The sequence below is a fragment of the Phascolarctos cinereus genome, unplaced genomic scaffold (genome assembly GCF_003287225.1).
Source record: "Phascolarctos cinereus isolate Bilbo 61053 unplaced genomic scaffold, phaCin_HiC Scaffold_2;HRSCAF=192, whole genome shotgun sequence".
NCBI classification, from domain to species: domain Eukaryota; kingdom Metazoa; phylum Chordata; class Mammalia; order Diprotodontia; family Phascolarctidae; genus Phascolarctos; species Phascolarctos cinereus.
In genome coordinates, this window is record NW_027555625.1 from 337,513,885 (window position 1) to 337,527,265 (window position 13,381).

General features: G+C 30.4%; 1 protein-coding gene across 4 annotated transcripts in view; it reads left to right on the top strand.

Annotated features, from left to right (window-relative positions):
• MIPOL1 (mirror-image polydactyly 1) overlaps positions 1-13,381 on the top strand; it is a 470,789-nt gene that overhangs the window by 104,978 nt on the left and 352,430 nt on the right. For all 4 annotated transcript variants that reach the window (XM_020991342.1, XM_020991354.1, XM_078150326.1 and 1 more), the window contains exons 6-7: positions 351-486; positions 2,576-2,681. In XM_020991342.1, coding sequence (XP_020847001.1) covers positions 351-486; positions 2,576-2,681 — 242 coding nt within the window. The remainder of the gene's footprint in view (positions 1-350; positions 487-2,575; positions 2,682-13,381) is intronic.

Genomic DNA, 13,381 nt, shown 5'->3' on the forward strand with positions numbered 1-13,381 from the left:
AACAAACCCTTGAACCTCCTAGATTAAGCCAAATTTATACTTGGTCCACAATAACACCTATAAGAGAAGTTCATAGCTAATATAATTTATTAGAAAGCTTTCTACTGGGGCAGCTAGGTGGTGCAGAGGAAAGAGCACCATCCCTGAAGTCCGGAGGACCTGAGTTCAAATTCGGCCTCAGACCAATTGCCTAAAAAAAAAGAAAGAAAGAAAGAAAGCAAGCTTTGTATCTTTATAATTTTTTTCATCAGATGCTTCCCTCATTGAAAAGTTAAAACATTTCTATTATATTCTTTATGGTGATAATGATAATCATGCATCTTTTGACTTTTTTGTTTTCTTTATTGCAGTGTTATAGAACATAGAAACAGTGATCTACTCTGTGATTTTATGACACCTTGTCAAATTACAGAAAATGTAGATAAAGACAAGACTACATCATTCCTTCTAAAAGAATTGAACATTCTGAAGACAAGAAATAAAAAGGTACATTATAGGTACTCTGATAACTGCGTAACATGTTTTTGATGTACTGTCTTTTCACCCTTATGACTTAGTTTTATTGTTTGTTTTATTTTAATACTTTAACAGTAGCTTTACTTTTTGGCCTGTTAGCATGTGTTTAAGTTCAAGGATTGGTTAAGGGGAATTTTTTTTTGTATCTTTTGTGTCTTTCTAGTCATTGCTGTCATACCTATCATAAAGATACAGAATATTCTGAACATGTAACTAAAAAAAAATTCATTGATAACACATTTCATTGAAGCACATTGCTGTGCTTCTTTCAGAACTGTACAGTATGAGAAGTACAAAAACTAATTTCAAATTACTTTTTATAAAGTCTTTTTTTTCTTTTTCATTAGTTTCTGCCCTGTATTTCACCTCTCTAATATTTGTAATTGAGCTTTAATATATTGGGATTTGGCAAGTTTTTTTTTTCCTTTTTCTTTAGGCAATTTCATTGTTCCCAGATTTTAAAAAATTATCATATTCTTTCATCACCTTCTTTGAATCTTATGCCAGTTTCATCCCTTTGACCATAAGGGCCTTTTCAATCTTATTTACTACTCCTATGCATTCTTGATATTCTAGTATTTCTCTCTGTTGTACTTAATCATTTTTACTTTGTTGTATCATTCGTGTCTTTATCAGAGCAGTGGCATTTCTGATCTATGGATCTATATTACTTTACTTTCATTGTGCCCACTCATAAAATACTATGGCAGGAAATTTTTTCAATTTATATTTTTTCTTATGTTCAGCATCATTTTTTAATGGACCTATGATTTCATTGATATAGTGAGTTTCTCGGAGGAATCCTTTCTACCAATGCAGACCTGTAATTACTCTGAAACTTAGAATGTTAGAAAATTGTGTAGGGCCACTAAGAAATCAAGTGACTTGCCCAGGGTCACATGGCCATTATGTGTCAGAAGTGGGATTTCAACTTTAATCTTCCTGACGCTGATGGTAGCTCCTAATCCACTACTCCATGCTGCCTGTCAGCATGTGTAGAATTAGTCATGCATGTTTTAGAATACTATATTCTGTTTATGTCTTTTTAACCTGAAGGACATTGTGTGGAAATTTAAGGCTTTCTGTAAGGAATGGATTTCATAACCTGAGATACATGTATAGATTTCAGGTAGTCCGTGAACTATATCACACTTTTTTCCCCCTTTACTACTTTGAGAACTATATTTTAACATAATTTGTTTCCTTTGTAATCATATATATTTTATTTTATGCATTTAAAAACATTCTGAGAAGGGGATCTATAGGCTTCAATAGACTGCCAGAGGGGGATCCATGATACAAAAAAACTTAACAAACTCTGTTAAGTTTGATCAAAGTCTAGAAAATAAAAAAATAAGTACTAAGGGAGAATTTAATAAGGGTCTTGAAATATATGGAGCAATTTTATGTGAGGGAGAGAGAGAAAAGCAGCTCATTCTTTGAGTCAGTCTACAAATATTTATTGTATGTCTGCAGGCATTGTGCTAGTATTTCCAGTTGGGTTAGGACCAGAAGATCCTTGAATAGCAGCAGTAAAGATTTAGATTAGACTTCAGGATTAACTTTCTAACTTTAAGATTTATGAGATATTGGAATGAGCTAATAAGTGAGGCTGTAAAAGAGTCACTTTCTCATGTTTTAAAATATAGGTCAGTACCATAGTTAGTGGATAGTCTTATAAAAACAGGAAAATGACTTAGATTAGCTCCTGAGGTAACTTCAGTTAAATAAAACGTTTATTAAGTACTTATTATGTTCATGGTTCTTTTTAGTTCTTTAGCCAGTATGATTCTTAGTGGTACTTATTCATTTTAATATTATTTTTTGCCTTGATAAAAAATTTGAAAAGGTTTTGTTCAGACTTTCTATAATGAATATAAAAAACTTTGGATTAATATGAAGCATGATAAAATCCTTATATTTCTTATGATCATCTTTAGAAAAAACATGCATGATTAAACAGTACATTTGAGAGATAATATAAAGTTTTCTTTTGGAGTTGATTATCTATGTCCTGAAAGCCAATCAGATAAGAAACTTCATTTCAATATGTTTTCAGCTTCAAGAAAAACTGGCTCAAGAAGGTAAAGAAGTGAAGACATTAAAGCTTGAGCTGGAACTCCTGGAGAGAGCAACAGAAGCTAAAATTGCTGAAAAGACAGCAGGTATAGTAGATCAGTATTTGACAGATGGCCATATGGATCATATGTGAGGATGTTATATGACGTGGCTTGGTGAGCGTTTGCTTGTTTGCTGAAGGAGGGGAGATTGGACGACGGGGCCCTTTTTTTTTTTTTGGCTGTTTAGAGTTGCTTAGAAAATAGGTGGCTTTAACATCCTGGTCCTGGTATTAGTGAGAGCTTTACCTGTATTCATACTGATTTGGGCATTAAATGCATTGTTAACACCATGTCAATCCAATCACAAAAAGGTTGTTTGTTTTGTTGGAAAGGCCTGAACAAACAAGGTGAAATAATGATTACCAGTGCCTCTACCTTTCAACCAGCAGTTCAAATACCATTTATTGTTTTAGCATGTTCAGAGAAATATTTCTCCTTTGTATAGAGATAGTCACATTCATTGCCAAATGAAATCTTTAGTTGATCAAAAATTTGTTTTCTGTAGTTAATGAATTTTCATCTGATGAATTGTATGATAAGGAAGGAGATAATGCTTTTCTAAAAGAAGATTAAAATGTGATTTTAAAAATGAAAGGTTGTGATTGGAAATTATTGCTTTAAAGGTGTTGGTGCATAACTTCATTAAGTAGGTCCATACAAGGAGATATTTTTTTAAAAGATATAAAATATAATTTAAGGAGAATTTTTTTTTTACTTACTGAAACATTTAGATAATCCTACAAAGTTATAAAGCTTTTTCATACAAGTACATAAATACATACGCATTAAGAACTACAAGGCAAATTATATATAATTTAGGCTAACATTCTTTTTTAATTAGAATGTCTATAAAAGTGATTATAAAAAGAACAAATATAATTTTTTTGTACTGTAGGAAATTCTCACTCTAATTTGGATACATAATGTGGAATTGCATTACTTAATATCATTTTATAGGTAAGAGGAATATCTTGCCTATAAAATATCACTAGGAAAATAAAACAAAGAAGATTATAAGTAAATTCTGTAGCTGAATACCAGATGGTTGGCTTTTCTCTTAATGTCAAACTCCCATGAATTTGATTTTTCATCTTATGATGGGAATATGGGAATTAAACATATAAAAAAAACACAATGTTATTGTGAAAATGAGGGGTTTTAAAATACGATTACAAACTAATTTCTTGGCACTCTGGCCACCAATCATTTATGCAAATAATTTTGTTTTTATTCCAAGCCATATGTTTATTTTGAGATGTTGTTTATCCCTGTGTATGTGTTATGGAAGTAACAATAACAACTCACATTTGTATAGTGCTTCAACATTTACAAAATGCTTTCCTCACAACAATCCTCATTATCCCCCTTTTGAAAGATGAGGAAATTAAATCCCAAAGAGTTTAAATAATTTTCCATGGTTTGCATAATTAATATGGCTACAACTTGAATCTGTATTTTCTGCCTCCAAACTAGTTAGTATTCTTTCTGTTACACCATTCTATCTGAAAATTATAGAAAATTGCTGTCCCTACCTAGTACTTGGTAGAACTAAAAGCCAATATTCCATATATGTAGAGCAAAAATTCAACAAGTGATAATTACCTGACATATACCATTTAACTAAGACTAGGTATTTTATTCAAATAGTTCATGCACAATCATTTATGTGAGGAAACAGGGCCAAGTTATAGACTAAATGTTGTTTTGTCTGTCATAAATTGCTGAAATATTTAGGTTTATTTTTGAGTTAGTGCATGATTTATGCAAATCGTCTGAAATTATATCAAAATTAAACATTGATTTATATTAATAAATTAAAGTATTTAAAAAGTGTTTTTCATACATTCTCTGGCTCACAATTGATTTTGTATAAATAAAATAACCTCCTTTAAAAAAATATACATTTTATTTAATTTTTAATTACTCCCCTTTTCACAGATTGAAGGCAGAAACAACTTTTTAAACATGAAAAACACTGTTTTCTAAAGTATGTGTGCATATATATTTATTTTCATGCATGTAGCTTCTCTCAGTCTAACAAAAATGAAAATGCTCTACTTAAAATGTGAGAGAGTGTTGTATAGTCTACCCGAAGTAGAGAGTAATAAAATCCTCAAGAAAGCCTTGAGGCTTTCTTCAGTGGCTCAAGAAGTTCAATAAAACTGATCCTCAAATGAACTTTTGAACCTTTACATATTGTCCAATTACAAACTACCCATACAGGCTCTGTCATTTGTCTGTGTGTAAAACTATCACATTTTTTGTGTGTCAGGATTTTGAAAAGGAAAGAGAAAAAGCCCTGTAAGATGGTGATTGAGTTATAACTCATATTTTATTTTCTAGTACATATGAGATAGCAAATTAAATCTATAAAGATGGATGTTTATGTTCATATTGTTTCATTTTTTTCTGCCAAACTAAGAAAGTAGCTGCAGAAAAGCACATCATAAACACATGTGCACACATTTATAAAATGTTAGTGTATATTTTGGGAGCATGTAAATACATAACAAACTAGCCTACCTCACTAGGAAAGGAAAACATGTTAAAATAAAATCTCACTTAAAAGAAAGAGCAAGAATTATAAAAGTCAGACTTCTCTGGCTATTCATTCCTAGGGCCTTGCAAATATCTTAATTATTAACAAAAATTGAAATAAATGAAAATGCTAAATATAATATTTTTGGGGTTTTTTTGCTTTTGTTTTGGTCTTATAGTACCTTGGCCCTGTGATAGCCTTTATATATCAGACAAGAAATGTCAAAACGTTATGTAATTTGTAATGTTGAGATTGCCAAATCTTTCCTTGTTTTCCTGTGCAAGAGTTCTCAGATCAAACCCTTGTATATCATATTTGTATTTATTTGTATTGTGGTGGTAATAATAGAAATTTATTAAAATTTAATAGACATTTATTAAGCACCTCCTATGTGCAAGGAATTCTGTTGCATGTTGGGAATACAAAGACAAAAAACCAAACCACAAAATACTTCTTGCCCTCAAGTAGTTTATATTCCACTGGATTATACGCTTACCTTTTTTCCTCTTTAGGAACTCTCGTATTGAATTGTGGACAAATAGGATGGTGTCACATCATAAAGGGTTTTAAATGCCAAGTTTTCATACTAGAGGCAATAGGGAGCCATTGAATGTTTTTGAGATAGGGAGTGACATAATCAGACCTGTGTTTTGGGACAGTGTTTTTGTTTGTTTTGTTTTGTTTTTGGAAGATAGATTCATGAGAGGAAAGACTAGAAGCAAGGAGATTTTTTTCAATGCTCCAGTTTAACAGTGATATGAGTGAAGCAAAAGGGAAGGATGTGAGCAATGTGTTGAGATAGAATTGGCAAGATAGGAGACTGAGAGAGAAAACTGGAAGGAGGTTGGGAAGGAGAGAGCTTGGAATCAGAGGTTTGATCTAGATTTGAGCAAAGAAAATAGCCAACTCTTTCTCTGAGACTAGAGGAAGGGAATAGAGTTATGGGGCAGGGGAAAATAGAAGCTCAGGACAAATGGTCTGAACTTTTTTCAGTAAATAAGAGGTGAAGACTGATGAGAGGAAGGTTGGAGTGATGATAAAGAAATGAATTAGGGAAGAATAGCAGCATTATTATTCATCAATGAAGACTTCTTCCATCAGTGCTCAGTGCATGAAGTTATAGGGGAAGGTAGATAATGAGGCAGTTGAACTGGTTATTTATGGGGTCAAGATTAGGAAGTACTGAAAGTAAAATCAGAGCTTCACTAATGGACCAGGATGACAGAATAAGGAAAATAGAGTGTTCAGAGCTCACAGTGAGAATAGTAGGGGAGATATAAAACATGTATACAGATAATTATAATCCAAGGTATCAAATTGAGTACCAGAGGTGGTTAAGAGGAAAGAAGCTGAACAGGTTTTCTGTACATGCTGACATTTTCTGCATTTTAATCCTAGCTGATACAGATTATTCTTAAATCCTGATATCTGCTTATCCTGTTGATTTTTACCTAATGTGAACTAGTTGGTGTTACTTCGTTTTGCCCTTTTTTGCTCATCAGATCTCAGTATCACCATAAGATTGCAGACATCCCCTTTTTCTTTCTAAGAATTTAGTGATCAAAATAATATGTTTGCCATATCAGTTTATCTCACAGTGAAAGTATAGATTATCTAGTGCAGCAGCTTCTTTCTTGCTTCTTCCTCCTCCTACTCTTCCTTCTTCTTTCTTCCTTTTTTCCTCTTCTTCCTTCTTACTTCCTCTTCATCTTTCTTCTCCTTCCCCTTTCTCTTCCCCTTCTCCTTTTCCTTCCTTTCCCCCCTCCTTCTCTTACCTCCTTTCTCTGACTAGAGAGGTGAAGTGACTAGTCCAAGGTCACACAATTAATACCAATGCTAATTATTACTTAGATTTGAAAAAAGTATCTTGATTCCTATCCCAGGATTCTTTCTACTATAGGTCTTCCTATACTGTTGCAGTATATGATTTTTCCAAGTTGAGACATGGAGCATATATATATATATATTTATATATATATATATATATATATATATATATATATATATATATATATATATATATATATATACACACACACACACACACACACACACATATATATGACCCTAAATTATGCTGTAATGATATGTGTATCAGGAGTGGGAAAGTTTCTTTTCTTCTCTAGCTTGATATGCGGAAGAGGAAGTAGTAATTGGGACAGTTAGGAAGTAGTTAGCCTTGTGCCTTGTTCTATACATATTGGTTGCTTTGAGTTCTTATTATTTTCCCCATCACTTCAAACACTGGTAGTATTTGATTAATATAATCATAACATGTATTTATGCCATTCTGTCATTTGGTCAAAAAAAATTATCTTTGTTTTGGTCAGTTTGAAGTTTCTTTAATTATTACGTTCTTTAACTTTTTTCTCTTTTAGCTGCTAATTTCAAAATCATTGTAATGTCATTATTTATATGCCATCAGAACAAGTGGTGGAATATACAGTTATTATTTCCAACGCGAAATAAGTGGAATGGAAGTGCCATTGCACTATTAAGGATTCCCATCATTGCAGAACTAACTTTTAGAGAATATAAATATAATAGAAAACATTAAATGAGCAACTGATCAAGGTGATAGAGATTTACTCTCTAATTGAAAAATAACTTGAGCCCATAAATGTGTAGTTAAATAACCTGAAAAATATAAAAATTCACTTACAAAATCATAATGTAATTTTCATTAAATTTTTGGAGATTATAAAGGTATCCTAAGGTATGATGTATATAGTACCTGCCTGGCTCAAAATATGTGGTAGTCATTGTAGTCTAACTAGACAATCTAAATATGAAATTTTGAGCAGATAAATAAGCAAATTAATATATAAGGGGAAAATGCACAATGAACATTGCATTGTGATTCTCATTTTTTTTCCAGTATCAAAAATGTAATGAAGTATTGAGTTAAAATAAGGCTTTTTGAGGTGTTATCAGAAGCAAAAAAAAGAAAAAAGAAAAAAAGAAAAATAAGTGTCAGTTTATGTAAGGTTCTTCTAAGGACCTAAATTATTTGGAAATTGCTACTGTTTTTTTTCAGGCTTTCAGGATACTATTTGATTGATTACTATTTCCCTATACTAAAAACATATTAGTGTTCTAAAAACATATTAGTGTTCTAAAAAAGAGTTAATGGAGCTTCTAAAAGTGCCTACGTGCCTCCTAGTGTCTATAACAAGGCTGAGATATGGCTTAATTTGTCAGTGCAAAAGGTATTAGTTATGCATTGACTCATAAATTATAAAGATGAACAATTTTTTTTAATGGTTGGCATGTTATTACATCTTAACCATAATGCAATCCCTTAGAAAACTGTGGTAGATAAAATTGCCACGTTTTTATGCTTTGAATCACTATATCTTTTCCCAAAAATAAAATAATCAAGTGTGAAGCAGAAACGTCTATATTTCTTTTATAGTTAAATCAGGTGGTCTCTGTGGTCACTTGCAATTTCAAATTTTTGTTAATTATCCAATTCTATGAATACAAGAATAGTGTCACATTATTATACAACTTGATGTGTTTTGATTTAGTTTCAGAACATTGTACTCTTAAATATGCGTACATATACATATATATGTACACATATACTTAAGTGGAAACCTTTGAGATTTTAGATATTCAAATGTTACTTGCTTTCAACTGTTTAATGGTAATTTTATCTTCATCATCATACTAACAAATTTAAGTAATGCTTTAAGGTTTACAAAATACTTTACTTATATCCCTTCACTTCTGACAATTGATTGGAGTTCTGTTTATGTGTATGCATGCACATTACACATGCATATACATGTTCAGTTAATTATTTCATTTATCTTGAACAGGCTTAGTTTCATAAATTACAACTTATTTTCAGGGTAATTCATCTTAATTTTAATCATTTTGTTATGTAAAAGTGCCTGACACATAGTAGGTATTATATTAATATTTATTCCCTCATCTGGGTACTTGCCCTGCATTTCCCCTATGATGCAGGTACTATTTAGATTTTCATGTAATAATATTTATTGATTCATAGTTAAAGGGTCTCTTTTACACCTTAATGTGGTAGTAAGCTATATTTCAGGTTGTTTTTTTTTTAAAGCTTACTTTTCCGTTTCCTGAAAAGCTCACTTCAGAGTCCGTGCTCTAGATGTTAGTTATTTTTCTGTCTTCTGTGTCATCCATTAAAGATTAGCTGTGGAGGGTTGAAGCATGAAGAGATTATGAATGACAGAACAACTCCTGTGGAATAATAATCAGTTTTTGGTATTTAATGCTGTTTGACTTTTGCAGACACATTTCTTATTAACCTTTGGTACAAAGAGAAATCCAGGTTCCTGGTATCTCATGGAGAAGATGAATTTGAGATCCTCTTCCAATTAAATTGAAATAGGGCCAATACTGGGATTTAGCCAAAATAACTTCATAGTCCCCAACTGTTGTTTATAAACTACACACACACACACACACACACACACACACACACACAGAGTTTATAAGCTATATGTATGTAGTTGATAAACTATATGCACACATGTATATTGTATGTATGTATAAACATTTAATTGGTAGTATGTATACAGAAATCTGAAACACACACTGTATCTGCCTAAATTTTAGGTAGTATTCGTTGTTGTATATATATTCACTAATTAATATTCTTGTTTCATTATGAAGTCCATTGTTTCTCGATTTCTTCACAGATCCAATTTTAAACCTTTGATATTTAATGTTACTTCTAAAAAATGTTAAATCTTCAAACAGTTATTAGTTTGTAGAAGACTGATATAAAAAGACAGGAATATTTTGATTAATATCTGTGATACAAAAGAGCAAGGGAAAATCTTCCTCAAATATGTAGCTTAAGTTTATGTATTTAAATTTAAGTATTAAAAAATGAGCATATATTTTTTATTAAATCAACATCAAGATAGAGCATAATTTAGAGCATATCATTGGACAAATTAGAAGAGTTTTATACTGAGTGTCTACTTTTTTCTTATAGCAAGATGTTAGTGTTTATTATTCACTCTCAGATAATTTATTATTAAAAAAATAAGCTGATCGTAAGTGCAGTCCATTTTTTGGAAAAATGCATGCTGGACAGCATTTATCATTTTAATTAATTTATTAAGTGAAAATATAGGCTTAGACTGATCATATAGATTTTTTAGTTAACTAAGTATAGAGATTTTTTAAAATAAAAATATTACTGTGCCTTTGATGAGGGTAAAAGAAGATGATTAGAGTTTGAAAATAATCATGTTTGCAATTCAACATATTGAAATATCTGATCATTAGAATGCTATTATTACTTTTCTTCTTCAGTTCCTAAAATCTGTGAACATGAATTTGGATTAATTATGGTAACTGTCACATCATGTAATGCCTGAAAGGCGACTGGGCAATCCTTTAATCAAGGGGGGGGGGAATTTTTTTTCTGGATAAAAACTTGAATATTAATTGAATTTGTTATGGACAGGTATATTCAAATCTTTGAAACTAAGCAGTTTTGCTTTTGAATTTAGGCAAATATCAAATGGTCATAAGTAATTCATGTAATTACTCTATTTGCAATTTCAAAGATATACTGCCAACTCAATGTTTCACAGAAAATAATTAAGTCATTTGAATACATTTTTCAAGAATCCAGCCTTTGAAATCTTTGTAGGGATCTAATGTTTGAGTGTACTTCTGTGTTGTTTTAAATATTTCTCAAATAAAACATGATTCAAATAATCTCTGTACAATCTAAGTAATATTTATTTTAATATTTTTGAAATATGGATTTTTCATTCTGATGCGTATTTTGAAATTTCCAAGATAATTTACATCATCTGTTTTAGTTCTGAAATTCATATAATTGTTAAAAAACTGAAATAAAGACATTAATGCCTAAGTTTAAAATTTGCATGTAATCTGATGTCTTACATTAATCTTTAATGGGCACAAATTAATATCACTTATGTGATTCTTGAAAATTCTTTTTTTCCATATTAATTATGAAACCTCTTTATGTGTAGTTTATAAAATTACTTGATCCATTTCTATTTTTTATTAGTGATCTAATATAGTTATCTAGTAATTTGTTGAAAAAGAAGACTCTAGCTTTCTGGAAAATAGCATGTTTTATATTTCTTTTAAATAATATACAATAGTAATAACCCTTTCTATATCATGGTTTTATTAAGTTGTAGAAAGAGTGGCATAAATCATCTTAGTTATTTTGTTGCTTATCTTTTGAAAAATGGGAAAAAGATATGAATAAATAGGAAAGTTACTAAATAGATATGTTATCTTTTGATTATTTTTTTAAAGGTGAAAAAACCCTACTACTTGGTTGGTTTCATCAAATTTTAGCTTCTGGATCCTTCCTTGGAAAAACTATCAAAAGGGGGAATCTACCAAAGAAATACAAAAACAGTGCTCAATATGTTGATTCCTTCACTCACCTCACTTAAGTGAGAGTAATTTCAAATTACATTATTGTCTTAGGTTTTCAAAGAAGACAGAAATTATGTGCATATTTCAGAAATGTTACACTAAAATTATATGTAAATACTATAGCCAATTTTATTTCTAGGATGAATTTTTAGCTAAGAATACTTATCTTCTAATTTGATTCTCTTTAACACCATTTGGATCAAACTGAAAAACAAACAAGATTATTTGGCTGCACTATTAAAGGACTACAATCAATTCATCATTTATATGGAGGGAACCTTAGATCATAAGAGGTTTTAAAAAACCATTGATTTTCACATTTAAACTTACATGAAAAGAATGCTCATGCTATTGATCTGAAGAGTCCAGTAACAAATTTTAACAATGAGTTGAAATAATTGTTTTAAGGAAAAATTTTGTAGACAACGTACATTTGTATATACTGTCTGAAATTTCACTGGAGATTTTGGAAAAAATATTCTATTATTTCCCCTTCATAGGGAAAATGTTCAATATTATGAAAAATTTATAAATTTGGAAAACATTTTGGTCTCATATTTGTTCATTTTATTTGTTCATTTTTGTTGAAAAGCATTATATTTGGAGAATTAGCAAGTGCAGAAGTTCTGTGAATTGTGACAGTTCTGTTTACTTTTTGAAAAAAATCTTTATTGATATTTGCATTTGTTTAGAATATTTTAGTACTAAGGGTATTGGGTAGATATTTGACATGATGAGGTAGATGTTTAAATGCTAATTATTTCTTTCCTTTCCTCTTTCATTTGGCTTTATATCTATTTACTCGGGCAACATTTAGGTTGTCAGCAAACAGAATCTTATTCCCAGGGCATGCCCTGCCCTCCCCCAAAGTTGTGTTGTCTGGACAATCATAAACCAGTGTTTAAACTAGAATAATTTTCAACATGTCTCTTTGCTACTATATTTTAAAGTTAGTTTTAAAAATGTGTGAGATGGGCTTGCCAAAAATTTTTTAAAAATCAGGTTTTACTAAGAAAATATGTACTTTTCTTTGACTCAGTAAACTCATGCTCATTATAGTTCAGCTTCTTCATATTTACTTTTGTCTGCATTAGAAAACAATTAGCTTACTAAATAAATTTGAGTATTTGGGAAAAAATCTACCTTGAGTCTCTCTCATTTGATTAAGAATTATAGGATATTTGATAAGCATGTTTAAAAATGGAGATATCCAAATATTATTGTAAACACCCAATGGTTTGTTTTACCTACAATATAAGTATTTTACTTGGTTGGCTTACATAGTAGCTAATAATATTTGTTAATGTAATTTAACTGCTGTGAACCTTTACTGAACAAATATTGAAATTTATACAAGTCAAAGAAAGAGAATCTCTAATGACTTTTGTAAAAGCTTCTATTTAATAGTTAAGGAGAAAAGTTTGTATGACATACCAGATGTAATTAACAGTAGATTTTACATTTAATAAAAAGAAAGAAGCATGCGTATTTGCTTTATTCATTCCATCATAATTTGCATTAGAGCTGTGAGTGTTTAATGAGCAAATTCCAACTAAAATGCTATATTGATTTTCTAGTGAACTTTGTAATAGTCATCCACCTTCAAAAAGCTCAGTGTTTACAATTAAGTTTTCTTTACTAAAAGCTAAAAATGTTTGAGAGTTACATATTGATCTCCTTAAAAGTACTGAGAAATAGGAAAAAAAAAATTTTGATGACTTTCATTTCTTATAAAAGTTAAGAAATTATTAATATTAGTTTTAACTGATTGTTCCAATTT